We start from the raw sequence: 24,593 nt of genomic DNA, 5'->3' as shown, positions 1-24,593 counted from the left end.
CGTCTGTAGACAATTCCCAGAATCCACCGGGATCATGTGGACATTCCCGTTGTTTTCCCTACGAACCTTTTAAATTCCTCTGTGTCCAAAGACTCTTAACAGCAAGGCAGCATTCCGGTAATGTACAGCATCGATTTCCTAGCCATCCCTATAGTTACCCCAGTGGCTTCAGTGCTGACAGGCCATCCAGTAATATTACACCATGAATCAAAGAAAGCATAAAGAAAGAGTTTAATTCTATAACACAAGCCTGCTGTGCATTAAAGCTTCACTCCAATGCTGGGAGAATTGATTTATCTTGTCAAACTAAACAAATATGACTTCAGGATCATCTGAACAGTTTCTTCTTCTTCTTCTTTTTTTATTTTACACAAATGAGGACTGACCTGCTTACATAGTAATAAGCACACTCGGAGCAGGTAAACAATGTTCTGACTTTGAAGACGGGGCCTACAGTAAAACACTGCTGAGCGCTGCAGAGTTCCCCTTCAATATCCATTAGGGATGAAAACTAACTGCTGCAAACACAAGTGTCAAGTTAACCTTTATTATCCCCCACAATAAAGGTTACATTGACTACATTATTAAAATCCATCCATACTAAATTCATATCTGTGTTTGCCTTGTTCCTGTGCTACTTTGTCTCTGCTTTAAAACCCACTTGCATGAATCTATAAACCAAACTGCTTCTGAGAAAGTAAATGCCACATCTTGCCTTTTGCTTCAACAGTTTTGTACATTTTCTTCGACGCAACCTAAATTTAGCTAGCGACAAAACTGATCCCGGTTGCTGCCATCCACCTCAGTTGCCCTTTGGAGTCTGTTGACTATCGTGCCTTCAACAAACAGCAAAACTTATCATTATTATTTCTGCCTTTGCATTCTGTGTTCTTGAAAAAAGGGACATGTGGAATGGAGGAATGAGCATTGAAAGTGAGCTCCTTATCCTTTCTCTCACCCCAAATTATAGATGTGCATTTAGAATCATGTCAAACTTAAACTTGCTTTGCCTTCAAAATTAAATGCTCAAAATACGAACCAACAAAAACATGTTTGTCATCCCTTTTCATAATGTGTTGAATAATACATATATGTGATCTGGTACTCCTCTCAGCGGGGCAGTGTTGTTTGTTTGCACTGTTTATATACATATGATCATTAAAAAAATTGGCATTTTTCTGACCTGCTGCTACTATGGTTAGTATTTGGTTAGGTTTAGGCACTAACGGTACTTGGTTTAGGGTAGGGAATATGATTGCGGTTTAGAGGTTAATCAAAAACAGTGGTCAAAAGTCTGTAGAAAAATGGGAAACAAACAGTAGTGTCACACTGGTAGTTAACCTATAGCTGGTGTTTGGCAGAAACCGCGCATGCCCAAAACCGCTACTTGTTTTAAAAATAATTGAACACTGCGCTGTCAAAGTTGGTGCTGTGTCTTAATATATGGTTGGATATTTGCATTTGTCATTATATCAAATACAATTAGGAGGTTTTTGACCAGTAAATATTGAGATATATTCTTTGGGCCCAGCTCAGATGATTCATGACGTTACGAAACCATTTTAAAACGTTGCAGAGAAAAGTTGCAGCGGTGTGAACTGGTTGGTCTGAGCTCGACTGAAGTTGGCCGATGGTGTCACCTGCAACTCAGATGGTCAAATCACTAGCAGCTGCTTTTAGAACGTAAAGCACGTCATCCATTTCAACAGCCAGTAAGCTTGTAGTGAGGTTCAGTGGTCAAGTGAAAATGACCCACACACATACACATTCTTACTGACTGATTAATTGGTGCTGGTTATTTGTGTCATTGTGGCGTATTTATTATGAAAACAGTCCATGTGATGCTCGTTTTGTTAATGTTTTTGTAGTTTCATCACTACTACAAACGCAACTGTAGCCAGTATCTCACTATTACTATCCTCATTCATATTTTAAGAAGCTACAAATTATATTCAGCCACAAATTAAGCCTGAAAAGCTGGAAATCAGAACAGAAGTACATAGAGATGATGCATTGTCTCATCTAGTTACATTAGTGTGAGCCAGCAGGTTTTTAGAAAGTTGCAGAACAGTGCATTGCAAGTAGTTGCACGTTTCAAATAGTCTCTTCACAAATCTTTGGTCTGAGCTTTGCTTTGTCCATCACTGATTAGAATTGCCCTTTCTGAGGCAATAAGTGCATTGCATTACGTTATCATCAAATTACAGGTTAAAAAGTTTATTGCAGCTTTTTGTGTGCTCAGTTTTTCCTGTAGTTGAAAACATTTGGCCAAAATCTCTCTTTCTCTCCCTGTCTCTCTGTTTATCAGACCAAAAATGAGACAAGAACTAGCTAGCCAGTGTACCCTGTGTTCCCTGTGCCTTGACCCCCGCCACCAGGAGACTATTTGCCAGGAGGAGAGAGGGCAGTAGCTCCGGTGATGGACAATCAGTGGTGGCTCCAGCAAGTCGAATTCAGTTAGCGCATACCCTAGCCCTGGAGGTCACAGCAGGCTGGTGGCAATTAGTAACAGAGCGTTTTTGAGTTAAGAAATTTCTGTACCGATTCAAACAACCAATTCTTTATTAAGAAGTCAGACTAAATTACCTTGTCACTGTTTACCTTCAGCTCCGCTCTGTGTGGCACCAAAGATGCTCAATTACTGCACTTAATTCAGTGGAGGTGGGGTGGAGCTATAACATTTTGCCAACAGTTTGAGGATCCAATGGAGTGACAAGCGCTTTTTAATACCTTTCATTGGTTAAGCATTTGTAAAACCCACATACAGACATAATGGGTGACCACTATTATTGATTTATGAAAAATAATGAAAATGACGGAGATACAAGACTTTGCCAAACCTCCTCCCTATGAGGTTTTGTGGCTCTAATAACATTGTTAACTATAATCCCTACAGCCACTACAGGTCCTTGTGAGGTAAACAGAAACATTGGTCGTCTAAGGCCTTTGAGCAAGAAACAAATGCTGTTCTTTTGAGGACAGTCTCTGGAGTCACTAACTACTTATTTTCACTGATAATGCACATTTTCACCAGCAGAGCCGAGTTGAGATGTACTGTACGCTATTGTTTCCCATAAAAGTTCGGGTTAAGCCCTGGCTTCCCACTTGTTTCCTTTTCTGTCAGTTCTCCGCCACTCTGAATACCGCAGCAGTGGGCAAGTGTTTCACTTCATGCAGACGTTTCTTTCCTCTGCTCATTTACTGCAAATTATTCCTTTCATGTACTTGCTGTGGTGTGACTGCCCCACACCTAAAGATCCCACCGTGTAATTGTCTCACAAATAAATGCATCCTTTACCGTATAATCATCTGTGAGGGTGGTGGAGGTTTGAGACTGCGTCACACTGCTTGCATTGCATTCTGCTCGATTGCAGGAACACTTTGACCCTCTACTCATCTGACGCATAATTAGCTCAAGTCGTTACAACCACTAACGCTGACCTAAGTCAGACCCCACTCTGTGTACATTAATATTATTTCTTCAGAAGCCAGCAGGTTAAAATTGTGCACATGCTGCTTTCATGACCTCCATAAGTATGCACCTATTTTTGTACACGCAGGCCTATAATTAATTTTCACAGTTTAAAAGTGCATCTTACTTGTTGCTATGTTAGAATTTTTTTTTTTAAATTTGTAGAATCACGCACGTGTTGAGACACTTAATTATAACCTTCTAACCTTCTTTATATCAGTTCCTGCACTCTTTAAATGTTTTATTATGTTCATCCTCTTAAATATTTCCAAAAGCAGTCATCAAAGATGGATAGTGGAAGACGAAACAATGTCACTGTCTAAAACAATTAGGTCAACAAAGCTATTCCTGTGCAAAATCCACTGAGGAGACTTTTGTCGTAATGTGTAAATCATTTAGGTGCTGTGTACACATGTGGTCCAGTTGTTCTGTAAGTAGATGTTCTAGTTGTTCTCATGCAGGACAGTGAGTAACGAACAGTTCAAAATGAGGTGCAGCTTTAGCTATGACGTGGAATTCTAAAATTTCTCTGCAAACACTGGCACACTATCACAATTGAAATGTTTTTGCATCATTGTGATAAAACAGCGGTTAATGCCATGTGAGATGACATGTAAGGTTGTCAGCAAGACTTCGGTCGAGCACTTAAGCCCGGTCTCCACCGAGCAGTATAGTACAGTTCAGATCAGTTCGGTACGCATTTCTTTCCGTTTCCACTGTGAAAAGTTGTGGATGGTACCAGTGGAACCGTTCTGTACTGTCCCCATTTGTGGTCCCCCCTCTGTTGGGGTACCTAGCACACAGATCTGGTACTAAAAGGTGGAGCTGTGAACACTGCAGTCTGTTGATTGGTCAATAGAGGACGGTCACTCTGCTCATGGCTGAGTTGTGGCTGTTCATAACGTGGAGAGTTTTATTAGTAACCTGTAACTTGACTGGTTGGTGGGGGCACACAAACCCAAAGCAGTGGTCCTACTTTTCAGTATTTCAGTTTTTTGCCGCCTTTACCGAACAGCATATCCCTTTAACCCACAGGCCACTTGAGGTTAAACATCACAGCTCGATAAAGAAGCAAGTCCATGTGTGAGTGAAAGGGCAGCGGCTAGTAATCACAACAGGAATGAGAGAACTTTTGAAATTGCCTCAAACCTAGTTTGGCTGTTTGTACTAAAAATTTCTTGTTACTTATCAGCTGAAAAATACACAGGTACGATATATCTGCCATAAGATGATACAGCAACATGGCTGATTTATCAGTCTGGCTCTAGTAGTGGTGGCCAATCCAATTTGTTAGGATGTGGAAAGTAAACTCTGGGAACTCGTTTCATTTTTTCAGAATGACTGATGAGAGAAATGCCCAATGAGGGATTGGATTAAGTTACAGAGGCTCAAAAGGAGGGGACGCCAAAAGTTTGGCACTCTGTTACATTTTGAGTGATAAGCTGATGGTTTAAAGAGAGTAACTTGCAAGGGTCAAGTATGTGACCTGTGTTGTGTGTATAGAAGCGTATTTAACTTGTACCTTTTCTTCAAAGATGAGTGTTGGCCAGTAACATTACATGTAAGAGCGTCTGAATATTAGGTACAAGTGATTGATTGCCCCCCCTTCTTTCTACTCCCTGGTACTAAGTTTTCACATTAGTAATTTTGTTCCTTATCCAAGTGTACTTGCGTCATCATCTACGTGACATTTTTGTCATGCTACTGTGTAGAAAAGGGTGCTGCAGACGGACACTGTTGCTTTGGGGACCATCCGCGGGGACCAGCAGAGCAGGCAAAGCTCTGAGACCACCTTTTCAAGTGGACTCAGGAATGGATAGGCATACAATGCCCGGGCGTGGTATCAGGAATGGATAGGCATACAATGCCCGGGCGTGGTACACATTGCTCACACTAATCAAACAAACTGGACTTTAGGGTCAAGTGTACTCAGATCCAGGGTGTGTGCCTGATGTGAAAGCCCTCTAGGTCTACATAGAACAGCAAGTGGAAAACTACTGATGCCTGTTTTTGATGGCGCTGTGTGTGTTAACACTCTTCTCCTTCTCATTTATGTGCAATTTTAATTCCACAGCCTGTGCACTTCAAGCAGGGGATCTCTTGCGTGGGCAATTCAATGCTGACAAGATAAGGCGGGAAATCTCACAAAGCACAGTCCCTGCACATCATCAACTATGATAAAACACGCTGTTCTGCCACTGATTGACAACCCTCCTACAGTTCTCAGCCTCTTTTACTTGCTGGGAGTAATTTACATTCAGTAGCCTGATAATTGGAGAACACTGTATACTCACAAAGCCTCTTCATGAGCACGTTGGCGAACCCAAAAATAAATAGGACATTCAAGTTGCTTCAGATAGCGCCGCACAAACGCCTCAGAATGATGCAGTTATACAGTTAAGATTGCTTTGGAACAAGTAAACTGATGATACCATATACATTTTGAACAATATTCGCCACTTTATGTACAGTATTCACATTCAGATGAGTTCAGATGAATTAGGAGTACACACCTGTGAAGTTGACATTGCGGATGTACTTGAGCAGCAGTGTGCCATTTATGGTTTCCATCTTGGAGCAGAGGCCAACTTTCCCAGGGCAGAGATCTTTGTGCATGTTATGTAGAGCATGAGCCATGGCGTAAACTGCGTCAATCACAAACTGGACCTTCCCCTCTTGTTCGTAGGATGAGTCTTTCCCGATTCGCTCGTGGTCTAAAAGAAAACACAAAAATCATTACTTGATGAGTTTAAAAAATACAGCGGGTAAAATCATCACTGATTTAGTTTAACTTATATATGTTTGCATGCTGTGTTTTACCGCCTAAGTCGTCGCAATCATGACAATCAAGCCAAGAATTTTTGATATAAATGACATAATATTCAGAACAAAAAAGCCGCTCCACAATCAATCAAAAATGTAAGAACCAAACAATGATTGCTAGATGTGTAAAATCAAGCAAATGATAGCCTTTCAAGACGCTTGATTACTCAATTGTGAACCCATCATTTCTTCACAATATTTAATTTATGTAGAGACTGGCGTTGAATCGTGCACGCTAACCGCTGATTATACGCCATTCCTTTTAGACATCAATCACACAGTCTCCTCTCACCAAATCCAAAAACGGTCTCATGTGCAGCCTTTCTTGTAATGGTCCGTCGATCACTGATGAGACCCTCTCAAGACTCTTCAACAAGTCTCTTTTGGTGTCACGTGTCCTAATCTGCCCATGTTAATAAAGAGTGCAGCCTTTGCAGTAGTCTCAGGTATCATGTAAAGATTTTAAGATGCTTAAAAATATCTTCAACAAAGGTTTTTCATCTCAACCCTAATTTGGAGATGTGCTTCAGTAAGTTTGAGAGCCCTCTCTGGATGCCCTCAGGTCTTGTTTATATGATCTCTTAGTGTTTATCTCCACAACGTCACGTGCCACCTCACATCCATTAATCAAGAGTGCAGAGTGTGATAGAGTGGTAGAGGGGGAGTGGAAGACACGGCAAGACAGGCCTAATCATTCTTCAGTATTAATGTAATTAGTTATGACAGGTGTGTATTAATCATAGCCGGGGCAATTCTACTGCTTTGAAAATGTGTTACCCGCCAAGCAAGGTTTCAATTAGCGGCGCGATGCTTTTGTTAGCCAATGGCCCGCCAGATAGGTCGAGAAGAAAGAGTGACAGCAGGACGCCGTTACCACTTTGAGAAACAGCACGATCTGACAGGAAGGAAGCTGCAAGATTAGAAAAGTTTCAACCTTCAGGCTGAAAGTAGCTTGAAATACACCCCTTTCAGACATGTACCTTTTTACACTAATCTGATGGCAATTCAACATGTCTGTCTGACGTCTGAATAAGCACCGTGGTCACTTTTACATTAAAGTCAGGACAGAAATCTCACTAGGTGGGACCCTGTAGCCTTCTCTGTAGATGCTGTCAGATCAATGTAATGGCTGCAACGACACCCACGTCTAACCGAGAGAGATGGAGATCGTGCTTCATCATAAATGTATCACAGTCAGTTTAAGATGCTATATGAAACACTATTAGAGAGCCAATTTTGAGTTGTTGAGGAGGTTCTTCTCTTGTCAGATCAGTGTGTAAAACTATTTTCCCCCTCACGGTGTAACCTGTGCAAAATAGTTTTTCTTTTTTTTAACTTAAACCCACAGTAATACAACTCCTTTACATCCAGCATGTGACTCATAGGAATAAAACAAGAGTCCCAGGTTCTGTCATTCAATACTTCTAAACTGTCATACTTTATAAAACAGGCGGCAAAATGTGCTCTCTGATAACTTGATGATGAAATTCATAATTATCATTACCATCATCAAAACATATCAGTGGATTTACAGTGAGAAGTCGGGGTGAGTGTGCCTCGCTCTCACAATGATGGTTATTAATCAAAGCTTCAACCGTCATTCAGCCACATTAAAATCCATCAGTGATGCAGCCTGTGAGAGATAAAATAACGGTCCTCTTCCAGCTATCATAACAGTTTTTTTACTCACAGCTGTTCTCTGCTCTCTCTCTACTGCCAGATATTGCACAGGCATTGTGGCTCTTTCATTAAATGTGCTGTCATGTCTGAATGAAGCCGTAAGGAACATTAACGTAATGTAACAACTGAGTGACCAAAAGCCATCACCTTCACAGACAGATGGAGTCAGCAGTGTTGTATATTCGTTGTTTAAACAGGGCTTTTAACACACATCAGAGTCAGCGTGGTGTTTGAATTTGGATGCTTTAATATATCAGCTGCAGCAGATTTGCTTGTTCGTCAGTTGACCAAGTACATCTGAGGTGGGAAATTTTTTAACTGTCCTTGAGTCATGTCATTATTTATAAATCTACGCATAATGGGCCTCATTCACAAACAGTGTGTACCCTCAAATCTGTGCTAACACCGTGCATGCTAATGCTTTAGTCAGAAATCTGGGATTCATCGATATTTTCTTACTTTGATTTGTTTGTACAAATTTCGAACTGTCTGAGACCAATGCGTACGCACAAATGATGAGGGCTTGGCTGTGTCAGAAAATGTAAACACACAACCTTTAAGCAAATGCGTAGTTTATTAAAACAGTGTTCATTAAATAGGATTCAATAAACAATATTTAAAACTGGCAATTTACTAATTGCATGCACTTATTCATGCTCTTTTATTCACATCAAAGATTGATAAAATTAAAAACTCTGACTATAAATACTAAGTGTTCCAGTCCAAGCTTACAGTGGAGTTTTGGTTTTAATTTTAATTTTTTTTTTATCTGCCTGTTATGATGGCTACTCCCACCTATTTTTAGTGCCATGAAATTATTATTATTATTGTTATTATTTTTATTATTAGTGTCATCATCAACAGGCATCCAGGGTTTATAAAAGATTCTGATCTTCCTTTCAAGCACATGCTAAGGATGGCATTGCAGTCAGTGCCTACAATAGAGAGTGCATCTTCAGAGACCGACATTAGATGTTTATCTCCTTGAAACCTGAGAAAATTGGCTTGATTTCTTTTAAAAACATGGGAAGAAGCAATGAAAAGAAGGAGTGACCCCAAAAGTTAGCAACAAATCAGTTAAAAGAGAAAATTTAGAAGAAATATTAAAAAACAACAACAAGGAAATGACCTGGAAAGAGTGTTTGAAAAAATATAATTCTGTAACATAATTTTAAAAATGTATTATTATTAATATAGTTTTCCCCTATTTTTTTTTCTTTTTCCCAATTTTTTAAATAATTTTCGAAATGTTTTAATTTTTTTTGCAAGCTGTGGGACATTTCTTACCAAGTTGCTAATGCATATTTCCTTATATAGAGAAATGGGGGCGTGGCAGTGTGCTGATTGCAAATAGTTTAGAGTGATTTTGATTCACTAGCATGCGCAGCGTGGTAAAAGAAAAATCAGCTTGGGCACACGTGTCATGAATATCACAGTAACTTTGCTTGCACACTTATTTTATGCGCAGAGTAAGAACATCTTTATGTACATATGAATGTGCTATTGTGTTTATTGTATGTAATTTTCATAACTTGATTCTTAAAACTCAAAATAACTAATTTGTGAGAGAATTAGCAGAACAGGAACAAAATAAACACTTAAACAGTTTCACTTCTATTCCAGATTTTAGTGCCGGTACAGCAGTGATGAAAAAAACGTATAAATATAGACACTCCACATGTGCTCTGCTTGAACCATCTTTTATTTACACCCAATTTGAACACCACTTTCCCTTCATACTAATGTGTTGCTTATTTTCCTCTCAATGAATTCACGAGGACTACAATTTACAGAAGACGCACAGAATCTGAAATTATCTGCAGTGTTATTTCCTGTGAACGCGACAGAAAAGTTGTTTGAGAGACACTTTGCACTGCTTTGTCATCAGCATACTTCTAGAAAGCTGCTAACCAATCCCCTGGAAATATGATATATTTCGTAGTTTCGTAGATATATTTCGTAGTTTCGTAGTGATATTTGAAGTGACAGATAACATTTGACACTGTCTCATTCTTTGTGGAAATGTCTTTAGAACTTATTGATGTCAAACAGAAAACACTGACACCCTGTGATGGAGGTTCATTTGTATGAACACAGTCGATGGTCTGTCTTAGTCAGTCTGTTTTCTTGTGCTTTGGAGGTTGATGCTTTTTTGGAATAATTAAACCTTCTGATTTTGAACTCAGCTTGAAGGGAAAATGTTTGTATGTTATGGAGTAATTTGTATTACATCACCTCATTTCATGTGTACCATCACAGAATGACTTGAAAGAGTATTTCTGAATAATAGCTCATGTCAGTAACACAAAAAAGTGGAGAAAGTGGCCATAATCAATTTGGTGTGCTAATGAATGTGCTCTAGTGAAAATTGGCCACAGTGTGCTTTTGCAGGCAGTTTCCTAATTACCGAAATGTTGTTATTGCCCTGACATTTTGTAATAATCGCACATAAATATATAATTTAAATGATCTGCTTACTGTCATCAAGGGAGCCGTATCTCAGTCCTCTGTGCCACTGCTTTCAATTAAGGTTAACTTCCATGTTGCTCAACAAATGCCTGGCCTTTCCACTGCCTCATGCACACATTTGTGGCCAGACGAGCACACAATACAAGACAACGTCGCAGTGCATCCTGATCAGATAACAAAAAGCAACACGAGGCAGTGATAAAGCGGAATCAGGTTTTGTTTGTACACCTTGTAAGATGTGGCAGCCATTTCTTATCTCAGCCGAGACACTTCATTTTAACAAGGCTAGCTATAAACAGATGAATAGTTTTTGTTTGTCTTGTTGTTATTATCTATATGCTCCCCCGGTATTTGATCGCTAAGAAGAGGCAATTTAACATCAGTGACAGGGCTCTGAATGTTTAAGCAGCTTGAATATTGCCAGTTATTCTGTAAATGTGTGCTACAGGCAAAGTGAGGTGTGGACAGGCAGTCTGTCTCTTTATGTGGCTGTCACAGCCTCTCTCGTTTTAATGTCTCTCGCTCTTTGAACCACGCTCTTTCTATCCCTCATTTACGTATAAATATACAAAGAAATTTGGCTCATTAATGGCAAGTTGCTTCAGAGGATTGCACTGTCAGCCTAAAGCCAAAGGGTCCAGTATTGTTGCACATTCTCACTCTCAACTTGTCAAATGCCAACACATGGTCATGGCCCTACATGTCAAACTATGATGCTCTAGCTAACCCTTCAGCATCAGTTTAAGATACTCGGTGTATCAATTTGCACTTGTTACACGCATCGTGTCTTGTTATAATAACTTTCAGTTTTCACAGGAAATGTAGAGTTTCTGCTTATTAAATGCAAACAGTCTCTTTCAGAATTAGAATGCAGGTAAGAAAAGGCTGAGGTAGGGCTGGGCGGTATGACCTAAAATTCATATCACGGTATAAATCGAATCCCTTCACGGTAACGGTATATATCGCGGTATAAATTTAAGTGTAAAAGTTATAATAGAAGTGTTTCTGAATGGGTTTTGTAGTCCCTTAGCAAAGCTAAATTGATTTTAAAAAAAAAACAACAACAACAAAAGCAAAGATATAATGTATTTTTTAGAGCATTTATTGTGCAGAATGCAGATCTCAAAACTCAAAATTAAAACCCAGAACTCTATGGTGCAAAATGTCCCCTGGGATCTATATCAAAAGGTAATTTCCTTCTTTTGGCAAAATCCTAAATGACTGAGTTGTGTTTTTTCCACCTGGACCTTTATGCTCTGCCATTTCTCCTCTAATCATCACGCTGTAACCTGTGACAGGCTGCTATGATACCACAACTATCACACATTCACATATGGAGTTTTTTGTGGAGCCCCTAGCGTCACATAGGTTTACATTACCAAAGGTTTATGACAAACTCTCTTGCCGAAAACCAACTCCCGTGTGCGCACGGCGAGAGAGGAGAGGGAGAGACGCTGTGCTGCTGCCAGAGGAGACACTGAATGAGTTCCCTCTGAGCGGTAAGTCGCTAAAAGAGTCTGAGAAGTCCGGGGCTGTTCATAAGACATTAACTCACTCACTCACAAGTTCTCCAGCAACACATGTTGCACGTGCTACGCTAAATCACGGACGTGAACCAGCTCCTCTTGCTCCGCTGTCTCTGTGCTCGCAGCCATTTTCACACTGAGGCAGGTGCGATGACGTCATCGACGATAGGACGGTAGAGCGCAAATCTCTATCGTGGGCCAAATTTATATCATTTCTACCGTCTACCGCATATACCGTGCAGCCCTAGGCTGAGGCAACAGAAGTACGTGGTTCGGTTTAGAAAAACCATCAAGGTTTGGCTTAAAATACGTAATTTCCTTACTAGCATAAGGTAACATTACATGATATACATCACTAGAGTAGTATGCTAGATATACTAGCACACTATGCTGTTATGAGAATAACTCAATTGACCTTCAGTTGATTGATTCGATTGACTCATCTCTTACTTTTCTTACAAATCAAGGTTGAAGACTTTTCTGTGTTGCTGCCTTTTATGAAATCAAATATTTATTTAATTAACTGCACTTCAACTTTATCCTTGCACTTTAAATCTTTTATTTTCTATTCTCTATTTTTTTAGATTAATTGTTTTTAAATGTCCTCTCAATTTTTTTTAAAACTCCGTTTTGAATCATTTTAAATAACCTTTTTATCTCTTTACTCTTTTAGTGTAAATCTGTATCCTTTATAATGTTTTTATTTTATGGCTCTGTAAAGCATTTTGAAATGCCTCGGTGTATGAAATATGCTATACAAATAAAGCTACCTTGTCTTTTGGTTTCACATGGGAAGTGAGCAGTCGGCTCCTGGGTGAAAGTCCATAGTTTGTTTGACTCATCCAGGTCCTGCCCTGTGCAGACAATTGTTCGGAGTGTTAGAAAATGCCACCACCTGTTGCGTCTCATACCGCCGCTAAAGAGTGCCTTGGTGGGTCTGTGTCTGATGCAACCACTGACTGAGCATCGGTATTTGACGAGTTGGGAATGAAACTGAGTTGTGTAAAAAGGTTGCATAGTTGGGTTTCTTGTAATTCTCCAGTTTCCCCTCACTGTCCACAGACATGCAGGTCAGGCTGACCAGTGGTTTCAAACCATTTTGGCTTTTGACTTGCAAAAAAAAATTGTAAAAGACTTGTAAAAAGATTTTAGTTTGTGAGCCACACAGGTAGACTGAACATTTTAAGTTGTATTTTAAGTCTGTTTATAGGTGTTTTTTGTAACGGCTGTCTCATTTTCTGACAGTATAGTAACTCAGTGGAGATGAGGATGGAAATAGAGAGGGAAAGGAGGCAAGAATGAGAAAAACTCAAGGCTATATGTGGCAATATTTGCTATTCTTTCATCTAAAATGGATGCTGACTGCTGATAATATGGCTCTATTAGATGTCATGCTGCAAACCCACTGTTGGCTCATTGTCCAGTTTTTAATGCACACCAGATGCAAAATCTACATCCAGTAATCTACAGCTGTGACAGTGATGATTACCCGACTGTAGAGAAGTGACTGTAGTGTTAGCTTAAGGCTAGCGTTTTGCATTTAGATTTATGAACTTGTAATTTTATTGCCATTTTTTTGACAAGTCTACTTCTCTTTATCCTTGGCATGGCCACAGCCAATAATTAAAACAGGCTTTCTGGGGAGGAAACACTTGTTGATACTCTGCACCAAGGAGTGTTTTTCCTCCTTTTATTTTTGTTAAATTTGAATTAAATGACTGAACCTTCTTTAAATTACTTCAAGTACGGGAAAATAACATGGAAAACCCATCAGACAGAGGTATTATTAAAGGCAGATTATCTTTATATGTCTTTAAACATGTCTGGAGGGGATCACGATAAAACTATTAAACTCATTTTAAGGTTCATCCTTGCATACTGGGTTTTTACTAAAACATTTAACATGCTTTAATGTTCAAAATTAACTTTATTTTCCTCACACTGTCTGTGCAGGACCACCTGTGTTCACCCTCTGTCTGAAACACTCGCTTTCAGCACCTGTCTCTTCAAGCAACCCCTTTAGAAAAAGCCCAGTCTGCTCTGATTGGTCTGCGACTCGCTCTTCCGTATCGCCACGTCTCTGCACCCTCTTTGCAGCTGGGGTAATGACTGTAACGGAAAATAGCGGCACTTTCTACTGTGAAAAATCCCCAATAAAAGCTTCTAAACAACAGGACATGTTCCAGCAGGAGGGGAGAAATTTGTATCGGCAACCAAGATTACATGTTTCCCTGACATTAGCATGTAGCTACATGTAGCAGGAAACACTCACAGTAGCATTCCCGGAGAAGATGACCATGGGAAGAAATCTGTCATGAGCTGACATCAGCTTGTGTATTTAGCCTGAGGTTTTTCTCACAGGGATTACGTCTACATAAGATTAAATAATTATATTGTAACATTATATATACATGAAATAAGGAAAAGCAAAATAGGTCCCCTTAAAGTAGACAAAGTCTGGTCACATACATCCCCACCTTCCCACCATCTCCACTGGTCTGCAAAGCCACTTACTGCCAGATCTGAGAACCCCTGTTATATAAACTCTTTAAATATAATTGCACAATTATTTTTTTCCAACTATATTTCTGACAGGTGTCTAATACTTTTTCATTATCTGTGTAGAAAAAATGACTGCAAATCTTTTTGATCTTACACTTCCTGTGGATTATTAAATCTTTAATAAAGTAGCACCTTTGATGTTTAATTTTATTTGACATCATCCCTCTGCATAACCTGAAGAAATACTAGAACACATCCATGTTTAGACACGTGTTGTGTGTTTAAAGAGTTTATTCCTCTCATACGTGGCTCCAGTTGGCTGATGGATGGATACAAAGGAGGGTAACTGGATTCTGAGATGTGGTGCTGGAAGGTTAGTCAGCAGTGCAAAACAAGCATGGATGTGAATGAAGATAAAACCTTGTGACTCTATCTTTTCATCAGTGCTTTAGGAGTTTTCATCATGGCAAACCTTGAGACTCTGAAAGAACACAATGATCCAGACTGCTCCAGGTCACAGTGTATGTTCATTCAAGGTGGAGGGGTGGAAAAATTTGATTTTATTACTTGTGCACACTGTGATTTCTTTCTTTGTGTTGCTCAGAATTATGGGCCTCTGGGCTAATAATGTGCTTAGCTGATGGAACAGACTGGATGGGTCTTTTTTTCATTGGGCAAAGCTCATTTCAACATAATGGGTGACTGTAGGAGGGGTAGCTGTTGAGCAACTAATTGGCAACTATTTTAAAAATTGATTTTTTTTTTTTTTGTTAGAATATTTTCACCTTTTCTTATAGTAAATGTCTTTGAGTTTTGGCCTGTAGGCAGGACAAAAGAAGCTATCTGAAGCTGTCATCTTGAGCTCTTGAAAACTGCAGTGAGCATTTCAACACTTTCAATAGATCAAATAGTTGATTGACTCTGAAAATAATTGCAAGTTGTGGGCCTTGTCATGTGTATTAAATTATCTAATCTAGGGATGCACAATATATATCCGGCCGATAAATTATCCACTGATAATGGGACATCTTTACAATTATGCAGTATTCCGATGATTAAAAATTATAGCCGACAACTAGCGTCAACAATACGAAGCCAGACTGCTCTCAATGACTTAACAAGGGCAGCATCTTCACGCCCGACACAGTGAGTGGCGGTACATGTTACTTCAAACTTGGTTTGCGAGCTGCCAATAAACACAGAGAAGAAAAACAACAACTGCAGCATGCTATCTAGAGGGCAAAACAGGTCACGGTGTAGACGTCTTTCACAGTTTCAGAGGAAGACAACAAGATTCCAACGAGGGTCTGATCTGCAATTGTCCGACACTGGTAAGACACAGCGCTGAAGGACCGTCTCCAGAGTGTTAGTGCCAGCTAGTTAGCAGCAACGGCTTACATCCAACACCAAGCTTCTAAAAGACTCGACTCAAAAAAGCAGCTAATCGCTAACTGTAGCATCACATGGTTAGCGATTATTAGTAAGTTTGAGTAGAGTGTTAATGTGTGAGGTGAATCAGTAGCGCATTGCTATTCTGCTTGGTAGTTGTAGGCTGGTCTATCGTGGGAGGGTTAGTCAGAGCCTTGGTGTGTTTGTAAAAATGCAGAGTTATGATATAAACATTTCATACAGCAGATGTAACACGGATCTACCGATGTGCATTCAACCCGTTCATATGAGTCAGCCGTCACTGTTTGCCTCTGTTAGTAGAGACTCCACACTGCAGTGTAGTTTATACACTTAACTGATACACTAGAGAATTACACAGTAACACTGGGCTTCATGATTTCCCTCTTAATTTAATACCGATTAAAAGTCATTTTACTTTCACATCCTTGTATTTATCATGTTCATCTGTAGTGTAGGGTTATATGGGGGCAGGGGTGTTGAGGGTACAACATTTGACAATACTCCAGACAGTCTCCCTCTTTTTCACAGCCTAATGTCGGCAGGTATGAAGAGTCAGAGCTGTTCTTTGATTTTGTTGTGTTAGCAATAGTGATGTTGGTTTGATTTGGTCAGGTCGGAGCAATGGAATATAAAATTATCCATATTTTTTCACTACATCTTAGCCTTTCAACCTCAGGTGTACATGCACTACAGGTTATATACTTCTTTTAAAATACAAAAACTTGAAATTATGTGGTATTGTATCGGTTAACGGCCATAAGAAGCAGGAAATTATTGGTATCTGTTGAAAAAATCCATATCGGTGCATCCCTACTTTAATCCAAAGTCTTAGACCATGTCAGATATTCAATCAACTCTATTACCTCAATTTGATTTATCATTTTTGCTTCTTTGAATTTTGGTGTTCACTCATTTTGCCCCATTAATAAGGTTACAGTTATTGCGACCTTTGCATGATGTCCGTCTTTGGACACATGCATGCGTTTGGCATGACAGTCTCCAGAATAATAGTTAAATTGATCCCTAATGTGGCTTTAGTGAGGGGTTTGGCAAACTTTGGTCGACATCCATTACAATCCCCTCCCATTTCCTTATTCTAATTAAGGAGATTGGGCATTATCATCCCTGTGACAAAAATAGACCACAGTGCTTGTCATCACAGCCTCCAAAGACACAGTCGCTCAGATGGAGTGAACCCATTGTTGCAGCTTGAAGCTATGGATAGCAAATGAGCTCAAACTGCCTTTAAACAAGAATTAATTATAGGAAATGTCTAAGGTAAGAAATTGAGGGTAACAAATTACTTTTAAATGGGGATATCTGTCCTCCATTGCTATCATACAGAGTAATTATTCTAAAGCACTGCGGGTCAGTCCTAATTTCTCCACAGTGAGGGGAACATGTCTTTGCTGCTGTCTGGCTTATCTTTTACGTGAGCCTTCATATCTGTGTTGCATCTCAAGAGAATCAAAGAGGTGAACGCTGCTTAGTTGCAGGTGGTGTCCTTGATGTTCTCAGTGAGCAATCCACGTCAGACAATTGAGCAGGCATGTGCTCGTGTCTGGTAGCCTTGATGACTCATGTCTGCAGGGATGCAGAGCAACAGAATGACTCAAGCCAGTTTGCCTTATTCAAATTTTGAACTCCAGTGGGTCCTGAAATGACGTGAACAAGACGCAAAGCACCTGCAGAGGATTTTATCTTTGCCAACAGCCCAGTTAGACAGAAAAGTTTAATTATAGGACGTCCTGCGTGAAGTCGCTGGGCTGTTGGCAAAATGCTCTCCTCTGTGTTCCACTTTGTAGTGTGTTTCATGTTTTAAGACACAAAAAGTATTGAAAAGTCACCTGGAGTGCTTTTATGCAGTCGTCTGCTCATCCCACAGTAATGATGATTGATGTGTCAGCCCCGCTCATTTCTGAGCGATGCAGCTGTGATGAGAAATCTCGTGCCATGATACCGTGCGTCGTTTTTTCTATTATTGCCAATTTGTCTCTCTTTTCACGAGTTCTCGGTTGTATCAGCCGATTCTCTCTCATTGTGCTCGGCAAAACAGGATCATGTTTTATGGTTCAGCAGCGTGAAATGGTGTGATGTACAGTGAAAGGTCTGAGCAGATCAGATAGCAAACTTAAGAATTATTGGATTCAACACAGCATGCAACTCACAACTGAAACAGAGAGAGAGAGTAAAACTTCTTTTTGTATTCCCTACAAACCTCAACTGTATAATTGGTACCTGTAACCAGGAGTTTCTGGGGTTCTGCTTATTCTGCTGTAGGAACCATGTTGTTTGGCAAACTTTATCAACTCGATAGCACATTTTTCTTATTTGAAGCTAAGAAGGAGTCAACTGATACTGTTTTTGTTATGTGACCTAATTCATATGCTCCTAACTTTGCAAACATAAATGGATTACATGTTTCTTTTTGCATTTTATTAGAGAAATACAGTCAAGCTAGGTAGTATACTGGAATTTACGGTTCGCTAAACCCTTCCCCCAAACAGCAATTGTCCGATCTTAGCTTACCGTGGCTGCTAGAAAGCCTGTTCTGTGGCATTGTTAAGAAGTGTGAAAAACACATCTGTAGTGTAGTGTGTGTGTTTGCTTGTCAAACTCCAACACTGACAGGAGAGGAGAAGCAGAACAGTGTGCCCTTAGATGACCCCAAAATGCAGCAGAGGCTCTTAGCACAGTAATCAATTACATGACTATTTCGGTACAAACATTTACTCGCCAGTGTGGTGGAAAGCCTTCCAAGATGTACTCACCAAACAGAAAATCTACCTGCGTTTGGCGCTTGGTGGGTGTTAATTTCCAGCCCTGATTGGAAATGACCTATTTTGGCGGCAGACAAATGAAACATTTTGCTGGTACATTTGGTATCAGCATTTTTGGGACCTGCCAGGTACGTTAAGACCCGGGCCTCACTGCATATGTGAGTAGCGTGTGACGGCTTCCTCACTTATCTGCTGCAGCTGGCACGCTTGCACTGTTCACACATACAGTGTCGTTGCTGCAGAGCTGCCTGTTTTTACTGTATTTCCACAATTAAAAGCCGATACTCCATTCGTTGACAGAGGTGTGCAAGCCTCCTCACCCCACTGTCCCTCTTTCTCTCTCCTTCTCTGTTCATCATAAGACTACTGCTGTGGTAGTGTCGAACAATTGATGAGAGACCACCTGCACGCACATGCACAGCTATGTAGGTAACTGTTAGCATTGCACGGCTAATGTTATCTAAAGTTTATTAACAGGTTTGACGACAGAGTTGAGCTGTCTCAGTGTTGGTGTAAGTTTGTTGGGACTGTTGAACAGCTCTGTTTGGGACGTTGGCTGCTGCTGCTATATTAGCTCATGCTACCGGGGCATATAGTGAACTGACTTGGGGGAGAGCATCTCGGGAGACGGTCCTTCAGTGCTGTGTTTAACCGATGTAACATTAGCGGCAGCAGCAGAAAGTTTACTGATTTTCTTCAAGTTAACTTTCAATTTGTGGCTTAGTAGGCTAATTGAAGCCTGCTTGTTGAATAAATCAATTCCAAATTGCACTCGTCAGCTAATTTACATCCCATACTCGAGTACTCTCTAATGATTTAATGCAAGCACTCGAATACTGAAGTTACCTTAATGCCCATCCTTAACGCTTATAATATAACAGTCCTGCAACAAATCCTCCTTCATGAAGGGTCACAATGTTCAGTTTTTGTTGAAACTGTTTTTAAAAAGTCTTTATTTTAACTTTCTGGTCAGTTTTGGGGATATGATGTGTTGAGTTGTTGAATTGTATTACATTACACTGACTATAGTTTGTCCTGTATAATGCAGTGCAGTGGGTGTATTATAATACATATGTGAAGAATCAAAGTAAGCAGCTTATGGCCTGTCCAGGTCCTCCAGATAGTATTTTTGCTGCACCCTGAAAACATCCACACCGAGCAGTGAAATGATCAGTGGGTCGGGGCTTACATTGTACATCTGACGCCACTAAGTAAATCTTGGCCTCTGGGGCAGCAGATACATGAACACTGGGAAAAACAGCAGCAATAGCACCTGAATTATACATTTGCACTGTGTTGTTTTCCACGCTGTCAAAGTCAGATACACTTTAATGTCTCAGTCCTGGAATATGACCTCTTACTACCCTGCTGTTATGGTACATAAATCAGATGCCACTGACTCCCATTGTGTGATTAAAAGCTTTGATACCATGCAAATAGAATAATTACATGCCCATCTAATCATGTTAGTACTTTAAGAATATCATTTTCCAGTCCCTGGTGGTTGAACAGAGATTTTTCCAGAGAGGAATCCACTCTTTCCTGCTTATTAAGTGTGCTGTTAAAAAAAATGTTGACAACAGGCTATAAAATATAATCACAGGACTACAGAGAGGATTTTGAGGTTAAAAGTTTCCCCAGTAATTTAAAAGATAACTTGCTACTTGATGTATAATGCATGGTCTGCACAATACAGTATTACACTGACTAACAAACAGCAGAGGTGGGAACAGGAAATGATGGTGCTTACAAAAGGAACAATGGGGAGAATAGTGATAGTACTTGCAAAGGGCTCTGAGTGAAATGATTGTACCTCTTGTCTGTAAAAATTTACTGTGCCCTGGAGGCTACTCAGAGGAAGAAAAGGGCCTGCAGCAATTTAGGCCAAGAGCAGCCACCATGACAACTGATAAATACAGAAATCATTCAAGGTAACGTGTTCTCCTGAAACCTGAGAGTGTGGACGGTTGGAAGCATATCTCACACTGTTGTTTCCAGAGGTGACAGTTAAATCTCTGCTTAATTGTTTAGCTCTGTCCTTTCATCTGTTTAGTCTCTTATGGTATTTGGTGACATTTTGAGGTTGCAGTGTCCATTATTAGTGGGATTAGGAAGCCAAATCTAATAATCCGAATGAAAACAAGTCATTTCAGGGGAAAAAGAGGTCTACGGAGCTACTATACCATCTGTTTCGCACATTTTACTGGTACTGACATCTTAATATGAGAGCGCCACAGTATCTCCAGGAGGCTTGGAACAGAGGCTTGTTGTTTTTGACTGTGCTTTTCTGTCTACGAGGAAAAGAATCAAGCACAACTCATGCAACTGCTGTACTCAAAATCTAAAAAATGTTGAGACTAAAGGTTTTTTCCTTCCTAAGATACAGTAAATGGGTTTCTTATGAACCATTCGGGGGAGGGGCTTAACTACAGTTGCTTCTGCTTTATTCTATTCTTATGCTTTGATTGCATTTCATCGCTCCCCATAGGAATCTCTGAATTTATACATTAATTTGTATATACTATAATTTGTTGTTGCTTCCTCCTCCTCCTCTAGTAGTCATTTCTTTGAGCTGCATCAGTGTCCTTAGTCTTTCTTTTGGTGGCTACTTCTTCTGTCTTGCCTCCATGCTCTATTCTGTCCCTTTTCCTGCTGTATGAGAAGCGCCATGTGTGAGCCGACTTGTGTTTGGTATTGTCTGGGTTTTTGCCAGTACCGGTGCTACGATACTTTTACCATGGTACTAATACCTTAGCAGTGCCTGAACCAAAAAGTTGACAAAAAAGGAAGACCGAACAAGGGCCAATTACATTAAAAAGATTGCCTTTTTTATTGCAAAGACAAATTTAAACTTGAAATTGAAGAATGTATTACCTCTTCACAATTAACTTAACTCTTAACCCAACTACAATAATATTTCACTAGGCTTACTTTGGGGCTGAACCCCATCACTTAAATCATCATGTGACAAGCAAGACATGGAAGCTTGGTTTGGGTCTGGAGGAGTTGGAACATTTATTCTACGCCAACTTTTGTCTTCAGCTGTACACACATTGCTCTGCCTTTAACTTCATATTCTCTGCTCTGGTTGCTGCATTCTCACACATGCTCTCTCTTTCTTTCTATCCACCGCGGCATACACTAGCTACACGCACAGTCTGGCACCAGAATAAGGCACCAAAGTCTTTGTAAGTTTGTAAGTCTGTTGTAATTTGGTCCAGTATGTACCTTGCAGGACTTGCACTTATGCGTCGCATTGACGCCGTACCTACGCCATTGGCTGACGTGCACCTCCACAGAAATGTAACTACACGGCACGACCATTTCCCTCAGTGGAAATAAAGCTATAATTTCCTTTCATTTCACAGATAAGAAACAATAAATTGCAAAGACAATAAAGCCTTCACAAAATAGCGTTTTAAGTCTTATGTGTGTTTTATCCTTACTTCATATGGGTAGAGGAAAACTCCACTAACTGCTAGGCTAATTTATACAATGTAAAATGCCATAGGCTTGTGCTAATAACATTAGCATGTTATATTTGTGGGGAAAATGTGTCCAGATAAAAGACAAGTCTGTGAATGCTGCGAATCATAATGAAGCCGATTTGTGTACTTGTGTTTGAAATTGTTGCTATTAAGCCATGTTAAATGTGTGTTTTGAATCAACTAAACTTTACAGAACTTCACAGAAACCCCACTGCTGACTAGTGTTTTGGAGGTGTAACTGCAGAGTGACACAGACACACCACCGCGCAAGTATAAATGCTTACAACGGCGTATATTGGCACCTGGTTTTGGTACCCAACTCTTCTGGGGACTTAAAGTTGGCATTTTTTAACATCGGTGGGTAAAAGAGAGCAGCCACGGACATATTCTGAGCCTGTTAGCTTGGACAGCTTTACCATAGCAACGTTACGTGACGTGTTTGAGGATCCTGAGGATTAACATTGTTAACCCTGACATCACTAGCTCTGCCCTTTGCACTGGTCCTTTTGGGTACTGCCAGCTGCCCATCATGCTTCAATGCCTTCGAGTGGACATCACAGAAACCTGTCTGTATAGGCGGGCTCGTAGTAGGGGTGGGAATCACTACAGGATCCATGATACGATATTATCATGATACTTAGGTCACAATACAATATTACTGCGATATTGCAATGTGCTGAGTATTGCAATAAAATATCCAGGCAGAAGGACAGAAGCTTGTCTGTCTGATTCAGCTGTCCTGCCAGTCCTACATAAACCGCATTTTGCACCCGTGCAACATTGGCTGAAATTTATTAGACCTTAGTATTAATGTGTTCACAGTGCTAGATTTCCATGAATCGATGAAATAATGCCGCAATCTCGTACTAAAATTCTGGCCCTTCGTCAATATGTGCTGTTCACATCCACATTCAACATTATGGTTCAAAGAAAGGCTAAAGGACGTGATTTTCACCCATATTTTCAGCAGAAAGTCCGCAGAACTATAATTGCAGGTGGTTGGCAGAAGCTGTTGGTTGGCAAGACAACAAGAGTATTTATTATTTTATTCAAATTTGTACTCTTGGAAGTTTCTAGCAAAGCTTTTCCCCATATTATTATTGTAAGATTTATGATCTTGCCCTTACATACTTTTGTCATTTTCTATTTTTGACCTTTGGATAGTTTGATGCTCCATAAAGTGATGCGCTATAATGTGTTACATAGGATAACAGTGTGAGACTTTGTTTTCTAGTCTGATGTTTTCTTCACCCACAAACCTGGATGGCTGTGTGTGTGTGTGTGTGTGTGNAAGGTGTTTTGTTCACCAGTTGAACCAATCTCTGCGGTCCTCTGATTGGATAATTGAGCGGTCCTGTGTGTGCATATACAGTGTGTGAAACCGTTGCGGTGCATTCCTAAATACCTGATGAAGGTCGAAAAAGACCAAAACATCATTAATAAATATTCCAGCAGTAAGTGAGACAGTGTGTGGGAGTTTTCTCATTTATATTCAAAACTAAATGAACATGACATTTCTGCCCTCTCTTGGAGATTGATAGCAGTTAGCTACCAAGGCTGGACCAGTGAAGGACAGGTGCAATCATACAATCCAATCAGTTCCTCTCAAATAGCAGAGAACGGGCAGCGCAGGTTTTTGTGTTCTACCATACTCCGCCATACATGAGGAATGTATTGCCTGGAAACATTACCAGCTTTAAATCAGTCAGCCAGCACTGCTTGAGATGCAGCGTTGCACTGCACACTGGGATGAGAGACAGGCCCAGAGAGCCTACTGATTTTAACGACCTGAAAGCTTGTTTCTAATGGGCTGATTGGATTTACTATTGATTATGTTTTCAGCGCATGCGGTGGCATAGTTTTGTGATTGCTATTGTCGCCCACTGCAAATTGAGGTAGCCAACAGACGAGTAATGGAAGCATTAATTTCTCCCGGACGAAATTAGAGACTCCCATTCACTTATCCACGCGCATTACATTTAACCTAAATTAGAGGAGTGTGATTGTTTTCTCCCTGATGACAAATACATTTACCTATGCGTACCACGTACACACACACACACACACACACACACGCATGATGTATTCACAGCAGATCCAATCAATATACTTGGTCATTGATTGAGTGCTTTCCATTGACCCAGTGCCTTCTCTGCTATTAAGCGTGGACTCACTTGTGCATTTTTTGATGCCAGATCCTTTCTTCACAGCGTGTCGACTGAGCTTGCATTGGAAGTTATTCTCCCAGAACTCTGCAAACCAAATATTCCTCCTGTTGTTCTCGAGCGTTCGGCTGATGAAGTAGCGATCGAATCCTGAAAGAAAGAAGACGCTGTCAGAATTTAATCCATCACGTTTTTAACTTTAAATATGCTAAGCAAAATGTAAACTCTTTCGGGCCCCGGTCCTCGTGGATAACTTTGGTGATGATTTCAAACGAGCC

General features: G+C 40.2%; 1 protein-coding gene across 1 annotated transcript in view; it reads right to left on the bottom strand.

The window, feature by feature from the left end:
* Window positions 1-24,593, bottom strand: part of LOC126402343 (metabotropic glutamate receptor 4-like) — a 52,586-nt gene that overhangs the window by 24,351 nt on the left and 3,642 nt on the right. Inside the window, exons 2-3 of the mRNA XM_050064243.1 lie at window positions 24,325-24,482; window positions 5,986-6,186 (exon numbers count right to left, since the gene is read on the bottom strand). Coding sequence (XP_049920200.1) covers window positions 5,986-6,186; window positions 24,325-24,482 — 359 coding nt within the window. The remainder of the gene's footprint in view (window positions 1-5,985; window positions 6,187-24,324; window positions 24,483-24,593) is intronic.

The sequence above is a fragment of the Epinephelus moara genome, chromosome 16, assembly GCF_006386435.1.
Source record: "Epinephelus moara isolate mb chromosome 16, YSFRI_EMoa_1.0, whole genome shotgun sequence".
NCBI classification, from domain to species: Eukaryota; Metazoa; Chordata; class Actinopteri; order Perciformes; family Serranidae; genus Epinephelus; species Epinephelus moara.
Note: the sequence above shows the minus strand (reverse complement) of the source record. Positions and strands in the feature narration are given on the sequence as shown.